Below are 20670 nucleotides of genomic sequence, written 5' to 3'. Positions count from 1 at the left end.
GGAACAACCGACGATTAGAGAGACTGAAGCTTTCGGTCTAGCCTAGCCCTAACGTTAGGCCCTAAGCCCCGCCTAGACTCTATTTCATCTGATCTGACTTCTCATGAATTATGTACATGTATGGGCGCGGCGTGGGCTTGGCCAGAGAAAATCAGAAACTGAATATGAATCCGCATCAGTATACGGAAGTGTGAGGTGATCCTGTTGAAACTTCCGTTCGTTTCATTGAGTGGTGCTTGAATGATCACACAACCTTTCTTAGACCAAATTTTCCGTCTCTTTCGTTCGTAAAGCCTCTTATTTGGGTAAGGTCGGCTCTCTCTTTAGAGACGGAAGCCGACGATACGCATTCGCTTGCTAACACCAAGGCCATTTATGGCCATATTTTTATTTTTGAAAATCTTGCAAGACATATTTTAACTCTCCCTGCGCATGATGTCATCTAAATCTCATCTCGTCTAGTCTACACCGAAGGCAAAATGATTATAAAGAAAAACTGATAATGCCATTACGAACGTGTAGCTCGCGCACAGTTTTTCCTTCATAATCATTTTGCCTTCAGCGTAGACTAGACGAGATGAGATTTAGATGAAGTCATGCGCAGCGAGAGTTAAAATACGTCTTGCAAGATTTTCAACGTGGATTTCAATTTCGACCCATAATTTCCTAAAAAGGGACCATTAAACGGATTTTTTCAGTCAAGTTGGTAAGTAGAACCGATTTATTATAGCCTAGGCCTAATTTACAATATAACATGCACGAGGTAAAATGACATTTGGGGGGATTTTCGGGGCATAAAAATATGGCCATAAATGGCCTTGGTGTTAGCAAGGGAATGCGTATAGTTGGCTTCCGTCTGTAAAGAGAGAGCCGACCCTACCCAAATAAGAGGCTTAACCAACGAAAGAGACGGAAAATTCGGTCTAAACCTTTCCAGGCTGAAGTGAAGCTGTGCATGTACTGACTGTAAAACTAAAATGGTAGAGTGCCAGAAACCTTTGCGTGCATGAACAGTAGTGGCGCTGGTCCAAGAATGGGATCATCTGCTTAAACAAGGATATCCTCGTAAATGTGGACATATCGCGTCATAGAAAATAATGATCGTCCGCGAAACATTTTTATTTCTTTGGCGCTCTGCAGGTGTATAGTTCACAAACCGCGCGCAATGCGAAAAACGGATTCCGCGTAATAATTACCCCCAGTTCACCATCTACTTTTAAGAGTTATCCGTCTTCCTGAGGATTTATCGTTCATAACATGAAAGTCTCTGTGTTAGGTCAATGAGAAATGCATCATGGAGCATCATCGCGGAATCCGTTTTTCACATCACCAACGCGCGGATCGTTCATAAGGATCATCTGCAAAAATGCGGAAAATCCTTATTTTTTAGGACGCAATTTGTCTGCGGTATGAGGGTATCCTTATTAACGGACCAGTGCCCCTACTGATGAAATCTTTGTGAATTTAGCATGGTATAGAATTAGATTTGTGAAAAAATGCCTGCTACCAAAAAGTATACAGTAAAAGAACAACACTAAATGTTTCAATTCATCAACCTCAAGCATGTTAATTTGTGTTCGCGCTATAGAGTCAATTCAGTAGAGTGCCCTGACGTTGTTTACCGCCATGATTCTTACACCATCGTGATTCGTACACAGATTGACATATTTTAAATTACACTGCCAAGACATCTATGATCTAAACCACTCAAATCAATTCATTACACACACAGACATAGTCACTGACTACAACAGAACTCAAAGAAAAAAAATAAATCAAAATGTGATTCTGCTGCCTGCAGAAAAATCTGAAAGCCTGTTTTAATATGAAACGGTCAGCAAAAATGTCCCCCAAATTTGAGATTTGGTGCCCTTTTTGGGGGGTTAATCGCAAGCTACATGTACGATACGAATGCAGGCAAAGAAAAAGTGAGGTGACACATATCCAATGACAATTTGTCAGGCGACCTCCCAAATCGTCTTTCTCTCTTTATTTTCACAGTTCGCCTGATACAGGCTTCTGGCCCGTTCTAATGGTATAGCGGTATTTTGAATTGCACATATAGTTTCGTTGGGCTTGTGTGTGCAGACTTTTGCATGCCGTATGAATCACGGTTGCACCTGCACCGTCTTCCAATGGTGTAGACTACCGTAGTAGGATGGTTCTAACTAGGCTTTACATGTATGTAACTAATCTAGAGTCTAGATTTTAACTAAAAGGAGCTGAACAAGATGCAAGACGCAAGTATTGCCATTGGATCTTGGTTCTTGGATTCTTTTCCTCCTAAATACTCCGAAGAAGAGTTTTGACTGGAGGTGGTGGACTAGGCCAGAACCAGATCACCGCTTCGGCTTGGATGCCGCAAGTCACAACCCATACCAAAATGGTACATGTACTATTCTGGTCTCGTAATATCACATACATTACATGTACATATGTACATGTAGTCATAGATACATGTACTGTACATGTAGTATCGTAACTCTTATTACATACATAACGTATGGATTATTACTGGTTGAATAGACTATTGTCACTTTTGTCAGAGAAAAGAAGACTATACATGTACATGTACATGTATGCAGTGGAAAAAAAGAAGGAAGTAGACAATTCAAGGGAGCTACTATGTATTTATGGAAATAATAGAATTGAGATTCTTCACTAAAAAATGCAATTTCTGAACCCTTCAGAGCTGAATTGCTTTCATCCCCCTTACAATGTTAGGATGAGCCTTTGAATTGAATTTCAAGATTGGCAGAGAGCCAGCCAGCCCAATGCAATTCAGGAAATCTATTTGACCCTCCTTTCTCCCTGATTATTCTTGGTAGGAAACCCAACCAGGAAACCAGGTTTTCCATTCATAGACTCATTTGCTCCATTCATTTTTTTTAATAGTACAGTGATATACACAGAATATGAAGGGTGTACTTACTCTACATGAATATTATAAAGCAGGTTGGTAATAAACAGGGTATGCTACTATGCTTACCCCAAACAAATCAGATGAAGAATATCATACACCATAATACATTGGGTTCAAAACCTGTGTCCCCATCTTTCTTTTACCGGTAAATTGACTTTGTCATCTTGGACTCTCAGGGGCATTGATTTAGAAAGTGATTATAAAGTGACTAACGTAATCAAATTCAGTTATGGTAATGAATTTTATACATACAGGATAGTAAAAACAAAATGTGTTACCCCGCCCACAAATGAATATGGTCTTGAAGAATTATTTTGTTATTTTAGAGGGCAAATATTGTACAGTGTACAGTTTGTAGGTCAAACACCATTCCTGTACGATGTACATTACCGGTATACATGTAAACATTATCTTTTAAACAAAATATAAAATATGATACATACTGTACCGGTGATAACTAATCCTGTCATGGATTTACATGTACATGTACAGTACATCAGAATTGTATTTGTTGTTGTTGATGTTTTTGGTAGCAATGACTGTTCTTAATTTTCTTTTGACACATGTTTACTGAACAGTTTGCAAATTTGGGCAAATAGTTCTATAATTTAGTTATAATTAATATACTGTAGGAAATGAGGGACCATATTTCTGTTTACCCTATTCCACTTTCAATATATTTGCTCTTAATATTTGCCTCATCCAAAAATATTGTTCTGATTCTCATTCACAGCTTTGAATTAGTTTCCACAACAGTTCCTAATACTGATATCATTGTTGAATACAAGATAATATAATTTGCTTTATAGCTAGATGCAATAAAAATAAACATACACTGTACATGTATTATGATGTGTACTCCCTCAAATTTACTGATTAATCATTGAGCAGCGAGCGTAGTGAAGGGCCTTATGTTTATTTCCCCTTTTGCTCAGCAATGTGGATATATTATATATTCTCTCTTCCCCCCAATCCCCATGTGATTGTTATGCCTTAGGAGGAGGTTTGAGACTCATCTAGTCTGGCCTGGTCTGGCCTAGCCATCCTAGCCTAGCCCACCCTGGCCTAGCCTGGCATGGCATGGAGGGGTGTGTCTACACATGGCTTGGCTTCTTACTGTGGCCGAAATGCTGTTAAAGCCTTTTGGCAGGAAGAGGAAATCTCGCCCGATCCCTGAGCGGAAGGCTCTATTATTCTGGACAAGTGCAACAGGGAAATCTTAAAGGCATCGTTTTAACAATGTTAAATCTGAGATGCATGGCCCTACATGTACATGTACGTGTTATTAGTGTCTGTGATATGGTGTAATATTGAAGCCCTAAAAAAATTGCGCTTCAGAATGATCAATAAGTGTCTCAAAAGTGTAAAAAACCTCTGAGTAACCGGTTTTACCATACTTGTTTTCCCCAATAGACTGCAGTGTTATGAATACCATTAGGTAAACACAAAATTTGGTTTTGATTTCCAATCATAAATATCCTGATAATCAGACAGGCGATCGGCTTGTAAAAGTCATGTGGTTCCTGACTGACCTGAAGGTTTGTAATTATCATTGCAGCATGAGCTAAATCTACACGTAGGATTTTGTTTCAGAATCTGAGACAAAGTAACCGGATCCCTTTAAAGGGATAGTTGAGTTCTGTTTTCAGACTGCAAATGCCTTCAAAGTGCATGGTTATTGCTCTTATTCTTATCTATGACATTTATAGTGCCCTTTTAGAACCTAAAATTGCTATAAAGGTAATTTTAGACCCCAAAATGTGTGAAATTTAGCCAAAACGATCATACCAATTCAGCTTCACTTTAAAAAAAAACATGGTAACCATCAATACATGAGCCGGCTAATATTATTGTGGGAAAATTATAAGCAACACGAAAATGCCATAAAAAAATCCAACATCGGCATTGGCTGAAAGACGACGTAAAAGGCATTATTTCTTTTTTTTCAACGGTTTTTCAAATTTGTCAAAATATCTAATATTTGTGGTGGTATACAAGTATTAGAAATTGTTATATTTCAGCCGTCTCTGAACCGATTTTGATCAAACAAAGATGAATTTGTCATTTAAATATTATGTTCTTTCAAATTTGACACTCACTTTTTCATTATCTCACAACAAATTTATTTTGTGTAGCGCCCTCTGCAACAGAACTCAACTATCCCTTTAAGGTTAATAGCAGTCTCAACTACAAATGCCTCACAATGTCTGCTAGCTAGACTTACTTAGTGCACCAGGGAGATTTTTTAGTTTTTAGCAATCTCAACTACAAATTAGTGATGTGGTCAAACGTTTGACCGTCCGGTATCCGACCGTCCATGGCACTATCCGTTTTCAATTTGACGGTTTCGTTAACACACATTTTTTTAAATTTGTGTTTTTATTGGAAAATCAAAAGAAAGCAATACAAATTAGAAACAAAATCACAGAACAAAAACGGAAATGATGACTGGGTTTCACTTTGTTTTATAATATGAAGCTAATAAATCAAATTTTGCCGACATTATAGTCATCATAAGTCAGCCCCGACTGTTGAATGTTGAATTGCAGAGCATGGTAATGTACATGATAACAATCAATTTCAAGATTGCAGAATGCAGATTGGGAAGTTGACTCGTAAAACTAAGTTCCCAGCCTTGAAGTACCGGTACATGCACAATACTTCACTGTTGCCATTTAAATAGCTATGAACATGAATACACAACTGTACTACTAGATTCATTAGCTTCATGAACAAAGTGAAACCCAGTCATTGTTCCAATGCATGCCTGACAGTAAAGTCTCCATTTTTTCAGTGATTTTGTTTCTAATAATGAAAATTATTTGTAAATATTGTGATTTCTTATAATTTTCCAATAAAAACACATATAAAAAAGTTATGAAAAAAAAAAAAAAAAAAAAAATTGTTTACCTGGTAACCAAAAACTGTCCAATTTTGACTAGCGTTTAAAGGGAGTTGGAAATATCTGTGATGTAACAGCACTACTTCCTACCATGTGTAGGCCCTGAGATCACCATACAGGCATCTTAAATATACGCCCTTTGATACGCTCATCAATGTTTGTTTATAATAACTTCCTTTGTGTGGAAATGCTATTAGTTTGAAGCATGTGAAAGTAAACTTGAAAACTGATGCCTTCATCATGATCTATTTATTGACACTGTTAAAGGGGCTGTAGCATGGCGTAACTACGTGTCTTTCCTGTGGCCTGACCCGGGGCCAATCAGGTATGATACAACTACGGACGACGCGAAAGCAGTAGGCCTACATGTACGTATTCACGTGTGTGCAACATACGCGAAACCGAAATGTTAGGAGAATTTTTTGTGAAAGCTAGCGCACGCAGACCCGGTTAATCAAGTCCATTTGTTTACGTGCAGTTATCCAAAAGAAGACGTAGATGGCGTCAACCAGTATTTCCCATGCTACAGCCCCTTTAAAAATTGTTGGTGTAGGGAGTGCAGACAAGGCCATTTAATAAATTATGCAGAAGATAAAAACATTAAAACTGAATAACAAGTGAGTATTAAACTTGTGCTGCTAAGAAGTGAAGATAACTAAAAACCTCCAGACATGCAGACTTATTTTGAAAGTGAAACTAAAGGATGCATACATGTGGTGACTACCTCTGGCTCTGGCTCTGGACATCATCTCAGTTGATTCCTACATGTACATGTATGTAAATCATATTTGAACACTGACCTATATATTGCCTTGCCCTCTCACTTGCACTTTAAATTTTGTTCATAAACTGCAAGTGATCTGATTCCTGTTTTGCTTTCCTCTCTTGCTTATGATAAACAGGACAAGATAGACTTCCTCAGCTCAGTGGCCCTCTACATGACCGGCATCAGTTTATGGATAGTAATTAGTGAGTGAGTACACCGTGCCTGCTACTGGCTGCATGCATGAGGGGCATCATCCATTCACTCTGTGTACCAAGAATGCAGAGCTGAGTGATCAAGGCAGAGTGGGCCGGCATCCTATCCTCTCAACCGACCGATCCTACCATCATGACATTGGGAGTCCTGCTCCATTGAATCACACAGTCAGAGAGTCAGAAGGATTATAAAGGCAGTCAAAGCGGAATAGGAATGCACCCAATGCCACACTGGATGATATGTGTGGGGGTGAATCAACCATGAACTCATTAACATTTTTGTATCGCCTCTGATAATTTGGATTCTCATCTAACGATGGTGTTTTGCCAGTGTTGAAACACTAAAGGGCTGCCGTGCCCTGAAACATTATTTTATCAGACAGGTTCAGATATACACTGGACCCTCTAACATTGGATTTATAGCTGTGGTTGACCATCGTGTACTGGGGGTATGGCGACGTACAACGTAGGACAAGGATCTTCACCTGAGGTAAGTCTATTCATCATATTCTAGAAATATTGCCAAATACAATAATAATTAGCCTGAATTAAATTATTTGATTTAATCTGAAATATTCTATAATGAAAAGTAAATAAAGAAGGGTTATTGAACCTCCTTGTACTGTACAACTTCATGATCTATCTCCTGTTTTTAAATTTTGAATCCATTAGGCGTAAAAAAAGAAATATGTTGTATGACCCTTTGCGAACCGCCCCCAAAATCTTGAAATCTACGGTCGGCTTTTAATTTTTTTTTTTTTTAACTGTTTTTTAGGAAAAAAATGTAGCATTCAAAACTGAGAAATACCAGCCCAAAGAGGCAGAAAAAGAAAAAAAAATTCTGACCTACCAACCGACCCATGTTTTGACACCTACATGTATAAGGGCAATACAACATCTTTTTTTTTAGGCCTTACATTGTATCTAGTGGTAATATACAGTTTCCTTACATGCAGTTTCTTGTATTGTGCCTCATATGTTTTCAAATGTTTGTACAGGACTGTTTCATTTCCTATCCTTTACAATGTAGGTCAGTGAACTTTTAATCTTGAAGCTGGCCCACATCATTTTTAAGCAATGTCTAATCTGGGATTAAGCGGGATTAAATAGGATTAACTCATCTGCTGTCAGTGCTGACTAGATCTGAATTTAAGATTTGAAGGGGCTTCCTGTATTGGATTGGATTTGGAAGAGCACATTTTAGTCTACCGTAGTTGCCAAGTCACACTTTCAAGACTTTCATACACTATGAACTTGAAGGCCCTACATGTACAATGAACATGAACTGTGTATGTACTGTATGGTGAACTTGTATGTGTGTATTTGGTAGGTACATGAAGTAGTAGTACTGTAGTAGTAATGGTTTATTGAAATAAAAATCAATCATGGCTCGAAAGCCGAATTACAGGTTTTGTACAATAGAAAAGCAAACATCAAAATTATAGGAAACCTACATGTAATACATTGTAGGTGACACCAACACTGCAATACATTACAGTGTACACTGTAGGCCAACAATGTGTATTTAAAGTTAGCTTTATTTTGGTTGCCTGTGCAGATTCACAAGTTGTATGATGCATCATAATGGATTATGTATTTGTTGCGAAGACCAATTGGAAGGTGTATGTCCCTGAAATAAGAGATGAAATGATATTTCATTAAAAACACCCCTGGATTCCAGGTAAGCATGTTATTGTACCTTGTGATTTTCCATGACCTATCAAATACTATAGAGTATAGGAGGTTGTGCTATCCTGTAATAGCAGGAAAAGGAAGGGGTGTAACATTTCAAGTAAACATCTCAGCTACATCTGTGAATGAACAAGGAAGGTTCAATGGTAATACTAATACCATCATTTATCATCCAGTTCCAAGTCCCTGCTTTGTGTTCCACAAACAATGACAAAATCATACAGGGAAAGGTCCTTTTCATATGTAGCCGCTTTTTTGTGGAACAAGTTGCCTGAACATCTGAACAGCACAGGATCCTATAAAACCTTTATCAAATCTCTGCAAACATATCTCTTCACCACTTCATAAATAATCAGAATCCTGAACTCAGTGCATTGTTTTTTTCTTTTCTTAAAGTGCATAGAGACATGCAATTTTGCCTATGTGTTATGTGCCATATAAAAATGTTTAATTATTATCAGGTGGGCTGTATCTAATACAGACCACCTTATAATTTTGTTAAAATCGCCTTTATTTATTTTTCTTAATTCTACCCACTTTTTTGTTAACAAGATAACTTTGAAATGGTTCAATCAAATACCTTGAAATTTGACACACGTATGAATAGGCATACATGTATGGACAAAACACGGTAAGGTTTTTAACCTTGACCTTGACTGATGACGTCATCAGGGCGCCATTTTGTGAAATTATCTGAAAATCAACCCATGATCATATCTTCATAACCAAAAGGTATTTCTTATTCATATTTATCATGATTAAGGTCAATATCAGTCCAGTTAGTTTCAGGTAAAAAAACACGCGTGTGCGTGTACGTCCGCACGTCAGTGCGCGCGCAAAATTTTTAAATGGAAAATAGAAAGAGGCCTAGACCCTATGTGCTATCGAAAATAAAATTTGATTATTTTTATATAAGGTCTAGGCCTAGAATCTAGACGATTTTTATAACGCTGTTTGACCATGAATGGCGCACCGTAATACCCATTTTAATGCATTGATTTGATGAAGGAACTGTATCATAGTTTAAGTATTCTATCCAGCTATAGACAATGCCAATGGCTATGTTTTTAAACGACCGTCTGATTTTGTTGTGAAAACTTTACTTTGAAAAATGATTATCGAAATTCAGCATACAACTATACATGGACAGAATAATCACAATCTAAGCTCAGGTTTCATACCTCTATAGTCACGAAACTATATTGAAATAGGGGCAATAAGAGCAATTTCAAAATGGTGTCGAGTCTACTCTATAATAGCTCAGCTCAGCTCACCTCACCTCACACACAGTCACAGTTCCGGCAGTGCTCGGCAGCAGTGGCGCACTGCACTGCCCGTGCCTCACGGCAGCTAGCTTGCAACTGAACTGTCAGTTACGATGAATTTCTTGTGAAAACTTTACTTTGAAGAATGATCTTCAAAATTCAGTAAACATGAACAGGATAATACCAAAGTAACCCTACTTGCATACCTCTATTCACGTAAACTATATATAAATCACGGCAATCATCATAGAATCAAAGACGAAGCGACTGAGCTGTGCGTGTGACGGTGAGCGTAGAATCATCGCATACATTATACACGTACGTTCGTACACGCAGCAGGTCCGGCTGGCCTACAAAGCATATATAAAAAGACGCATAACACGGGTAAGCCCAACCCGTGAGAGCGTGCATTTTTACATCCCCTCACCGGGTGAGTCATCTGTTAATGTGTATTTCTCTTACATGCTACATAGCGTATCCTATAGCAAGAGGCCTAAACTCGGGGTAAGTCACACCCGTTACTACGTGATGTGCTACACCCATTGACAGAAGTGGATTCTCGTCCGCTGTGTGTCTCTTTGTTGATTGCACAGAGGGCGGATGCACACCTTCCCGACTCGCTCTCACAGGTTCGACGCCTCCTTGCAATCCACCACGCCCGCAGTGCTCTCGTCCGCCCGTCCTCCCCGGAACCCCGAAAACGCGTTTAACGGCATGGACGTCGATCGCGGGGTCGACGTGGCATGCGGGTTACGGGAGACAGGCCTCGTGTAATTGTGCCGCTGTCCCCGCGCCCCAGCGGAGGCGGGCGCGGTCGGGGAAAGACGTTTTTGAGGAACTGTTTTGGCCCGTTTTGGACCCCCGCGGCGATTTTGTGTATTAATAATATAGATAGATATTACATTTAACATAAGATTGCTTGCAGTTTAAAGCAAACTTTTACATGTAAGTTTCAAAAAGCATGCTTATCCCCTGTCCAGGTGCCCAAGGTGCTAAACTACATGTGCAGGATAACCTTTTCAGTCAGTGATGTTTCCGCACAAGAGTAAACGGGAGCGCAAAACATTGCAATTTTTTTTCTAAATGAGGTATTTGAAATGCGCCTACTATCTTGTGACAGTGGATTATATGGAAGGGTAACCTGGTCATAGACCAGTGAATTGCTAAGATATGATGGGACATTAACCTTTAATTCAACCCATTATAGGTGAAGGCCTGAGGGCTTTTCATTCATACATATCAGTAGGGTGTGACCATTGTCTCGCTCTGTTTATTATCCGTTGTGATTAATGATACCAAAACAATTCTTCATTAATATAGTATGCCCCGTAAAAATTCCTGATTTTAGTGTCCATCACCTTTATAAATCATAAAAACCTAAAAACGTGTCCTGTATACATGTATGTACATGTACATGTACAATTGTAGGCCTGGCTATAGTGTATTGTCTGTTTGGAACCACAAGGGCGCCAACACATTCGTTTTTAAACTGTAAACAAATAACCTGTATTAATGGACACTGTACATACTGAAGAATAGGCCAAATTTGAATGAACATACATGTACATGTATGGTTTTAACTTTTAAGACTTATTGTTTATTTAAAAAAAAACACCTTTAGATGGACAAATTCATGAACAGTACCCTGGGAGAGAAATAATTGAGATTCTGCAATCTGGGCTATCATGACCATCTTAAACACTGCATCTTATCAAGAGGAAAATGATTTTAATCACATTCTGTCTGAATAATAGATTATTTCCACATGCTTACTAATACTGCACATGAATGATGCAGTCAAGACAATCTGTAGTCTGCTCATACAGACTCTATAATTTGATGCATACAAGATTTTCACTTTGTCTGAAGTAAAGCGTTTTTAATGTAGTCTATGCAGTTCAGACACTGTGCCATATGCAGTGACTGACAGTGGTCCAGCCATGTATCTACTAATAGACTACTGTGGTTTTATTCTACAATCCTGTCTGAATATCAAGCCTGTATCTTCTTTGTAGTTCATGTAGGTCCATGATCCAATAGAGCGGTGTGGTCAATCACTCAATGTGAGTAACATGTAGTCTATAAATATGAACATGTACATGTACATCGTACGTAATACAGACCCTCAGCTGAAATTCCTGTACATTACATGTACATGTACATGTACAGGTACAGGTACATGTAAAGTATTAAGTCTTCATACAGTACGTCGAGCTCATAAATATCAGTTCCTTTTTGTACAAGTGATAATTGATGACTATTTGGAGCTTTAAAATAATAAATCTGAATCATTGATTTATTTTGGTTTAAAAAAAAAGTTTGCAAATTGCTTGTGCTTTACATGTACATGTACGTGTACATTGTATACCAGCATCCTGTCTGTCGCGGTTAACAAGTCCTTGTTTTGTGACACATTGTAGATATTGTGAGCATCTAGACTGACCCTGTTCTTAGGGGTTATTCACAGGTCATTAGTTACAGGTTTTCAAATCTTCTTATGATTGATAGAAAAAATCTATTCAAACTAACAACAAAGCAACTAAACCATAATAAGGCTTACTTCAATCACAGAAAAGTAGCTTAAACATTTAAAGATTGGACTTAATCAGGAGGGTCGAGCCATTTGAAAAAGAGATGTTATTGATGATAGAGGCAGGATATACCTCGCTAGGAAGTCCACTTCCCTTTCTCATGACACGGCTCTCTATTACACGGAAATTCTTCAAGACAAGAAATAGAAATTAATGGAAAATAAGAACTTCCTGCGGTGCTGGCATGCGTGGATTGTAAAGGAAGTTAAGGAGTCCCAAGCGATTGGAGTGGAGAGCACACAGGGGTGCTCAAGCTACTAACTATTTTCATCAATTGTTTTCTAAGAGGGAGAACTATGTTTACAGGTCCTGTAGCGATATGACATGTGCTTTAGGCATTACCGAATCAGCGTACTCCCACCAGTTGGCCTGAAACCCCCTTACTACATCAATCATCTAGGCGCACACATTCCAAAGGTCGTTCATTACCGGAGTCAAGGAAAGAAAATAAAGGAGAAGTTTGGGTCGGTTGGATCAGCAAACTCCTTTTATTGTGTGTTCTACCTCTGAGACGTAGACGGTGAGCACTACGTGTGCTTGTTGTTTGGTGAAGTTGTAGTTTGATGCGGGACTCTTCATAATAGATTCTCTGTAAAGGGAGATGGTGGAGACGTGGACATGGAGTCCTCTCAGATCCCTGTGACTCGATACCAGACTCTTCTTAGGATCCAATTTGGAACATTAATCCAGGCCAAATCTAACAGACAAGATACGAACACAGTGTTGACGGTGTGTTATCCGGAGGAGAAGAAGGAAGAAAGCACCCAAGATTCAAACCCAGTCTTCTATTTCAGGGTGAGCTTGTTGTTGTTGTTGTGGATGATTTTCGCCAGGCAATGTGAGAGCGCATACATGTACCTGTCCTCTCTTGGTATTTTTGTAAATCGCTGCCTAAAACAACTCAAACTTTCCTCAAAATGTTGGACAAAGTTTATCTGAAGATGATGTGTTGCTCTAAAAGTCATCACACAGGGTGTACATCAGTGTAGAATATAGTGAGAGAAAAACAAATTAAGGCAGAGAGCTATGAATCATGTGTAGCTCAGGAATTTAGGAAAAAAAACCTAACAAAGTAGCCTGGGCAAATTAATGTCTCACTTGTTTTAAAATACTGAAATATTTTCCTTGATCAATTATTAAGTATTCAATTCATGTACATTTAATACAAGTACACACAATGTACATTTTGAGGATAACATAAGTTAACATTTATGTACATGTACAGCAAATAAATCACCTTTGTTATGCACACAAGTCATACAAAACACCAAACAGAAATGGAAAAATGAAAAACAATTGTTTAATAGTTGACAATGTAGTACGAGCATTCAATAGCCTTGGGTGTTTGTACAAATAATGTGTACACTATTGTGTTATTTTGATTGCATATTATAGACCCATTTTGACATTGTTTGTTTTCATACTTCATGTGTTTGGGATGACATGCATTCTTTCATTAGGTACAATGTACTGTACATGTTCAAAGTTCAAACTTCAAATCTGAGCTTTAATAGCAGAGCTTTAATAGCAGACCTGCACGTAAACATTGAATAATTAATTTGGTTTGTGCAAACACACTCACGTTTAATTATCCACTCCCTGTCTGAGTCATTGGCTTGTACTGTACCTACGTTGAATTGTCAACCAGGATATGTACACTATGCATACCGGTACGTGTACCTGTCACTGTACACAAGACACTGTAATCTAATTCAACTATTGTTTAAATATAATTCAATTTATTAGATAGATTTGATTTATATTTCATTCTATTGATTGTCCACTATAAGAGTTGTGTCTTTATACAAGGTAAAACAACTTTAATAGATTTATTGAAGTAATTTTGTTAGAATTTTGTATGCGTCACTAAGCTATCATGCCTATGATATTCATTTCATCTCAGATTAATATATTTTGTTTTACTTTATCAGCATAGAACACTGTACATTGAACCACACAACTACTCCTCTTTATTTCATGTCCATCCCTCCCCCCCCCCCTAAAAAAAAAAAAAACCCCAGAAAACGCAACAAATTAACACGAATTTGCGGTACAACATGCATGTAATTTATTTGGGTAATTCATGTAATTTAACAGACAATATGCATATAACTTTCAAAAATAGACATACATTTGTACAGTGTAGACTTTTCCTTTTCATACATGTAGCATTGTGTGTATCTTGGTCATCGAAAAGGGGGCATGAGAATAAGGCTGTAAAGTGTAAATGCCCTCCAACATACATGTACATAAAAGGTCCCTTTTCCATCTAGTGCACAATGTATTTTATCCAAGGATGAAAGATCTAGATCATTCACTACTATTGATAGTGGATAGTGATACCATCATACCAGAGAACCAGAGGACCAATACTAATGTAGCCATGGTTATATCATTTTTTGATCAAATGAATAAATCCGGTTATACATGTTGAAACATTTAGAATTGTGCAAGATTGTGTTGGCTGCTCAAGCTAAATGAATTCTTCTTCTTTTTCCTCGGTAAATGCTACTTCATTTTATACATGAAGGTCCATTTTGATTGTGTGGATAAGGTTTCAAGGCTTATTGTTACATGTACATGTGTATACACCTGTACATGTATGTTAAATGTATGCAACCTCAAGGACATTGTCTTCCTTTAATACATGTAACAAAACACTTTAATTGCTAGACTTCCTTGTATGAATTGGGCCAATGTACATTCACCAAACATACAGTCATGCCTACAGTACATATCCCTGTACAGTGTACATGAAGTTAGGGCAAACGTGTACAGTAATCAAGAGGTGTACGCCTATACATATGAATGAATGCCATCAATGTTCACTGGGCCTTTGATTTATGGAGTTTGCACAATGCACTGTATGCACACGTGTATACATTATTCAGTTTCCCTCTCTTTGTGGTTGAAGGAAGTGTGCTCTGATTACAAATCAATGACCGTGATATATATTCACTTTTGGTTTCAAGTTTCAACATTTTGATAAAGCTTGATTTATGTTTCTCTCATTAATATAAAACATGAGTTCCTGTTTACAATAATGGTCATATTTTAGTTGCATGGAGAAATTACATGTACAGTGTACATTGCAATTAGGAGAAAAAAATGTGCTCACTGATCTTGCTGTTTGTTGAATCAGTGCTTAACATGCTATTGTGAAAGTTTTAAACTGATTTTGCACAAGGATAATATATTATAACTTCCAGGTGAAGATATTTATTCGACCAGTAGCAGTTGTGTAGAAGCATACTGTCATGGTTTAATAGCTAACTTTCCATGTGCAGTACAGGTGTATCCAGAATCCAGAGTGAACGAACATACTGTACAATGTGAATTGTGATTGGGGAAAGGAGGGGAGGGGGGGGGGGAGGGTAGTCTCTAGCCTTAAAACCAGACTAGCTTGATGAGAATGAGTGGGAATATGTACAGTGTAGGTACTAGGTAATCTAATTTCATCCTGGGTACCGTTAGGTGACACAAGCAAGCTGTACTCTGGAGAGTGGAGCGCTGGCTGCATTGGGGAGTCTACAGACAGACATACGGTCCAAGCCAGTTCTCATTGTAAATGAGATTCACAGAAGTTTGAAAGGACATGTGAAAAGCAGACAAAAGAGGTCCTGTCATGCCACACCAACCATATACTCAGAATAAGATTGCAAGAATTATCAAAAAGTAGGACAACAAAGTTATTCTTACGCACCATACATGGGTGTACATGCTTTTGTCATTTCTCCTTTTTTTTTTAAAGGGGGAGGCCAACCTGATAGTAAGTTGGTTTTAATAGAAGCAGACAAATATTGTGAGCTCCTGTCCCATTTGCTTGGTATAGAAACCTGAATAAACTTTCATTTTCTTTGTTATTGATGATTGGATAGATTTGTTTTCATACAGGGGTTGTATACAAAAACAAATTTGCAAAAATTAGATTTAGGGTGAATGTATGATTGGAAATTTTCTTTCTAAGAGTAAAAATAGAAACATCTGATATTTTAGTAGTACATATACATAGCGAATGGGAGGGGAGCTCGCAAGATACGTCACAGAGTTGCTAATTTGTGTTTGATTGATCGCACCTACAAAAATTGATAACTTTCTTATTTTTAATCAGATATATATATATATATATATATATATATATATAGCTCAAACTTTCATTGATCTGTTCTCTTTTTTCTTTCTTTTTTTATTAAAATGAACTTAATATCAGGATGGACCTTCCCTTTAAATGAATTCCAGAAAAAAATACTAACATGTTGTGATGTTGGTGGTCTTGTACACTCACACTGTTGAGTTGAGTAGGTGAATGTGATGGACTGAGTGTAATTTGGTCTGAAATACAGAATGCAGTTAACCACTCAGCACCATACTGTGAAAGATATTTCATAAATTGATAATCATTTAGCCTGACTTCCAGGCACCTGTAAATTATTTGTTCAACAAATACATGTCGTATTTTAAACAGGCACACATGTGTAGTCTCGGTCATGCTTAATTACTTCAAGGAGAGCTAAATGCTATTGGTATTACTCTTATTATTAGATGTGCATTGACAGTGGGAGATGGATAAACATAGTACACCTGAATGCAAGACCAACAACATCTCTTTGGTTCAGCATGGTGTGCTAAGCCAGCATGATTTGACTTCACCAGTATGGAATGGCTGCCTCAACTAATTGCAATTTCATGCTCAAGTTCTTTCTGCATATGGGGTAGTTGGTAATACTACTTGGGATGAAAATGAAATGATGAACTACACTGTAAGCCTAAGGAATAGTAGATAGTACAATTTTAGCTAGGGTTCTAGCCAATGAAAAAAATACACGGGGGCTAGGGGCGAAAGAGCCCCAGTAAATTTGCATAGAGTTCAATGCAAAACAAATTTTAGAATGTTATTTTCATGCAGGCAAGCTTGAAAAGTAGCCCCTGGAAAATAAATATTACTTTTTTCCCTGGTTCTACCCCCTATCATAATGAGCTGACTCTGCCTCTGTACTGGATCTGGTTGAACTTGTACTTGTCTATAAACAGAGGCTATATAACTGGGAGTTTAATTGAAGTATGTACATGTACTGTAGGTAGGCCGGGTGAATGAACTTCTTTAGGTATTGATTTCCAAGTCAATATTGAAGGGGATATCGGGTGATAGAGCCAGAGGGCTCAAACTATCAACTCTTTCTGATCTCATTCACAAAGTTGTCTATCCATACAGGTATTGCCAAATAGTAAAAGTACATGTATCTAGGCATGCCAAAGAGATACCAGCACTCTTTGGGCATACACTGTACCTTCACAGTAGTTCAGTATGCACTGAAACAAAATATAGAGTGAGACTTCACCTCTCCAATGCCCCCCCCCCTCTCTCTCTCTGTCTCTCTCTCTGGTCTATTGTTTCTGACACAATCATTTGGTTGATGATGTCACAATGCTTGATTGGGTGACCTTGTCCTCAAGAATTCAGTTCAAGGTCAGCTTCTCACCCAATGCACAGACACAGCATGTATGCCCTGGGATTATGTGGTTAGGTCTTTGTACATTATGCACAGCCCATGATTACATGTGTGTGCTCTAGGAGTTGTGTGTATGTGTGCAGTTGATATTCAGCTCACATTGCACAAACCACACGGTACACACACACACACACATGAATACAGACCCCACATTGTAGGGCCACTTCAATCCAGGGAGCTCTGTTTTGTTTACAAACAATGGACATTGTAGTTTTTTATTACATGGATGGAAAGGAGAGTGAAGATTGCAATTAGCTTATTGTCTTTATTGTACAGCTACAATCATGTAGGTGAAGTTATTTCACAATATATGTGTACGTATGTACAGTAGGTACATGCTATTTACAAGCACGGCATCTGAGATGGCAGCCGGCATGAAACTTTGTACACACTATGCACATCTCAGACTCAAATACAACCCCTCCTTGCTATATACTTAACACATGCAGTTTTGTACATAGTACATGTACATGTGATTATTGTACATGTGATTATTGTACATGTGCATTGTAATCCCAATAGTTACCAATGTCCTTTGAATGAAAGATATGCCAAGGTTACTATAAGGCAGATCCCACCAAACAGTGCCAACCCCCTGGCCTTCCACCTCGGTATACATTTGAGTGAGATGAGATAATAAAGGAAACATAACACACTTAGATTGTTCCTATTGTAGTGTTCCTGAATAGAGCTACTGCTAGCGCTATCTGTTGGACCTACATACACAATGTCAGTCTTGTAAGTCTATAGACTGACCATCAGCCTTGCAGAGATCACTCAATTACTTGTATTGATTGCACTGTACACTGTATAGTGAATCAATATGATCCCATTTGAAATTCAGTTTCCTTTATACAGAGGAATGTACACCAAGATAGGCCTGTAAGACTGGCCAACTTGTCAAACTTGTGCATGTAGTTTTTCATGTCTAGTATCATACATAAAATGCCTAGCATCTTCAGTACATGAACATGTAGATTCTATATGATGTAATGTACACATGCAGAGCTACATTACAATTTACATGTACACATGTAGCTGTAGAGTAAACATGTACATGTACACCCTGTACATGTCTCTGAAATATGTTTTGCAATTTTCAAAACTGAGAATCAAAATGCTTGTTTTCTTCACATTTCATATTAATTTTTCAAAATTATGAACATGAGTAAATGAGCGCATGAAACCTGTACATGTACAGTACATGTTCTTAATACATTGTATCATAGGCCACCATCTTTGCCTGCACTGCGTATTCACCATTTAATCTTTGATGTGTATTTAGAGGACAAGAGAGTCTGTGAAATAGACCATGAAAGTCATTCAGAGTCTTACTAAGAATCAGCAGGTACCAGTTACTAGCCCTCTCATCCTAATTCGTTTATTGGACTTTCTCTCAGAGCCACAGAGAGTCAATTCATCTCAGCCCATATAAAGCATTTTTCTACAATGAGAAGTTTCCCAGTGAAGGTACAGTCAGTAGATGGAGATTGGTGGTGTGTTTATTGCCCTTTGACATGTACAGTGTACATTTACATGTACTGTACTTCATCGACTATTATCCAAATGTCTCAATTTAGTTATTTACATGTAAGTTTGTAATGTACATGCTAGAGTAGGCCTACATGTACATGTGATGTCTGCTTGCAGCATCATGAATGCATGTTTTCTCCAATATATTTCATTTATAGAAATGTGTTTTTCATAGCATTAGCATACAGTACGTGTGTATCTACCATGAACATAATTATGTAGGTCCCAACAATTTGTTTACCTGTGTACATTGATAACACAGATTCAGAGCTTTGTAGTTGTACTGTATAGCCGACGAACTGAAAATTAATTATTACAACTGTATGGGAATAAAGGTTGTTATTTAAGATACAAATGATACAGAGGCCCTACAGGCTACACCAGGCCTTCTCAACTAGTTTATTAGGAGTGCCAAAACGAAAAGATTTTGTAGTTGAAGTGCCACCCTGTATGATTGACTGTGCTGGGAATGAGCGTAGCGACCGAGCCGAAAATGGGTGGGGTCCAGGGGCAAAGCCCTAACGGGGGGTAGCAGGGGGCAGAGCCCCCTGAAGCTGGTGGATTTAGGGCTTTCTAAAGGCCCAAATGGGGCATTTTTAGCACCATTTCATTCCACAATATAATCGAGCATAATTCCATATTGATGTGAACAAAATTAGTACAATTCCTGGGTGCAATTACACTGGAGGTATATTTATATGTAGTTTTTTGTGTGCAATAAACCCTGGAAATGTCAAAATAAAGTGAAAATCAAACAAACAAAAACAACATGTTTCCAGAGATTGGCAATGTTAAAATTGGTATCCCATCGTAAGCTAATTGTTGTTCAGACCTTAGGTTTAGATTCGTATAAAATGGTTAAAACTATTAATTCCCCTTTCTTCCTGTTTCTTAAGCAGGTATTTTTGGCTCAAATTCGACTGCAACTTCTTGATTTAGCTGAGTATTTAATTCTAAAATATATATTTTCTTTCTTTCTGTTTTTTGTTTTGTTGTTGCGACAGTCGCGCGCCACTCCGACAGATCGCAAGTGCCACAAGTGGCGCGTGCGCCGCCAGTTGAGAAGGCCTGGGCTACACGTATGCTTGCACATAACGCTCGTAATAGATAAGCAACGAGACAATGTACACCACATTTTCTTGAAGGACTCAATTAGATTATGAAGATTGATCAGTTAGATAATCCTTTATACTCAAGGGTACATAATAAGCATCAGGCCTATACATTGTAGTTTCAATAGAGAAAGGATACCAGTGATAGTATACACTGACCTGCT

General features: G+C 38.0%; 1 protein-coding gene across 4 annotated transcripts in view; it reads left to right on the top strand.

The window, feature by feature from the left end:
• Positions 1-12556: 12556 nt before the first annotated feature.
• LOC115918380 (rho GTPase-activating protein 21-like) overlaps positions 12557-20670 on the top strand; it is a 68902-nt gene continuing 60788 nt past the window's right edge. For all 4 annotated transcript variants that reach the window (XM_030975904.1, XM_030975919.1, XM_030975908.1 and 1 more), the window contains exon 1: positions 12557-13146. In XM_030975904.1, coding sequence (XP_030831764.1) covers positions 12970-13146 — 177 coding nt within the window. In that variant the 5' untranslated portion in view covers positions 12557-12969. The remainder of the gene's footprint in view (positions 13147-20670) is intronic.

Source organism: Strongylocentrotus purpuratus, unplaced genomic scaffold, assembly GCF_000002235.5.
Source record: "Strongylocentrotus purpuratus isolate Spur 01 unplaced genomic scaffold, Spur_5.0 spur5_contig_868, whole genome shotgun sequence".
NCBI classification, from domain to species: domain Eukaryota; kingdom Metazoa; phylum Echinodermata; class Echinoidea; order Camarodonta; family Strongylocentrotidae; genus Strongylocentrotus; species Strongylocentrotus purpuratus.
The sequence above is the reverse complement of the archived record's forward strand: the minus strand, read 5'-3'. Positions and strand labels throughout refer to the sequence as shown.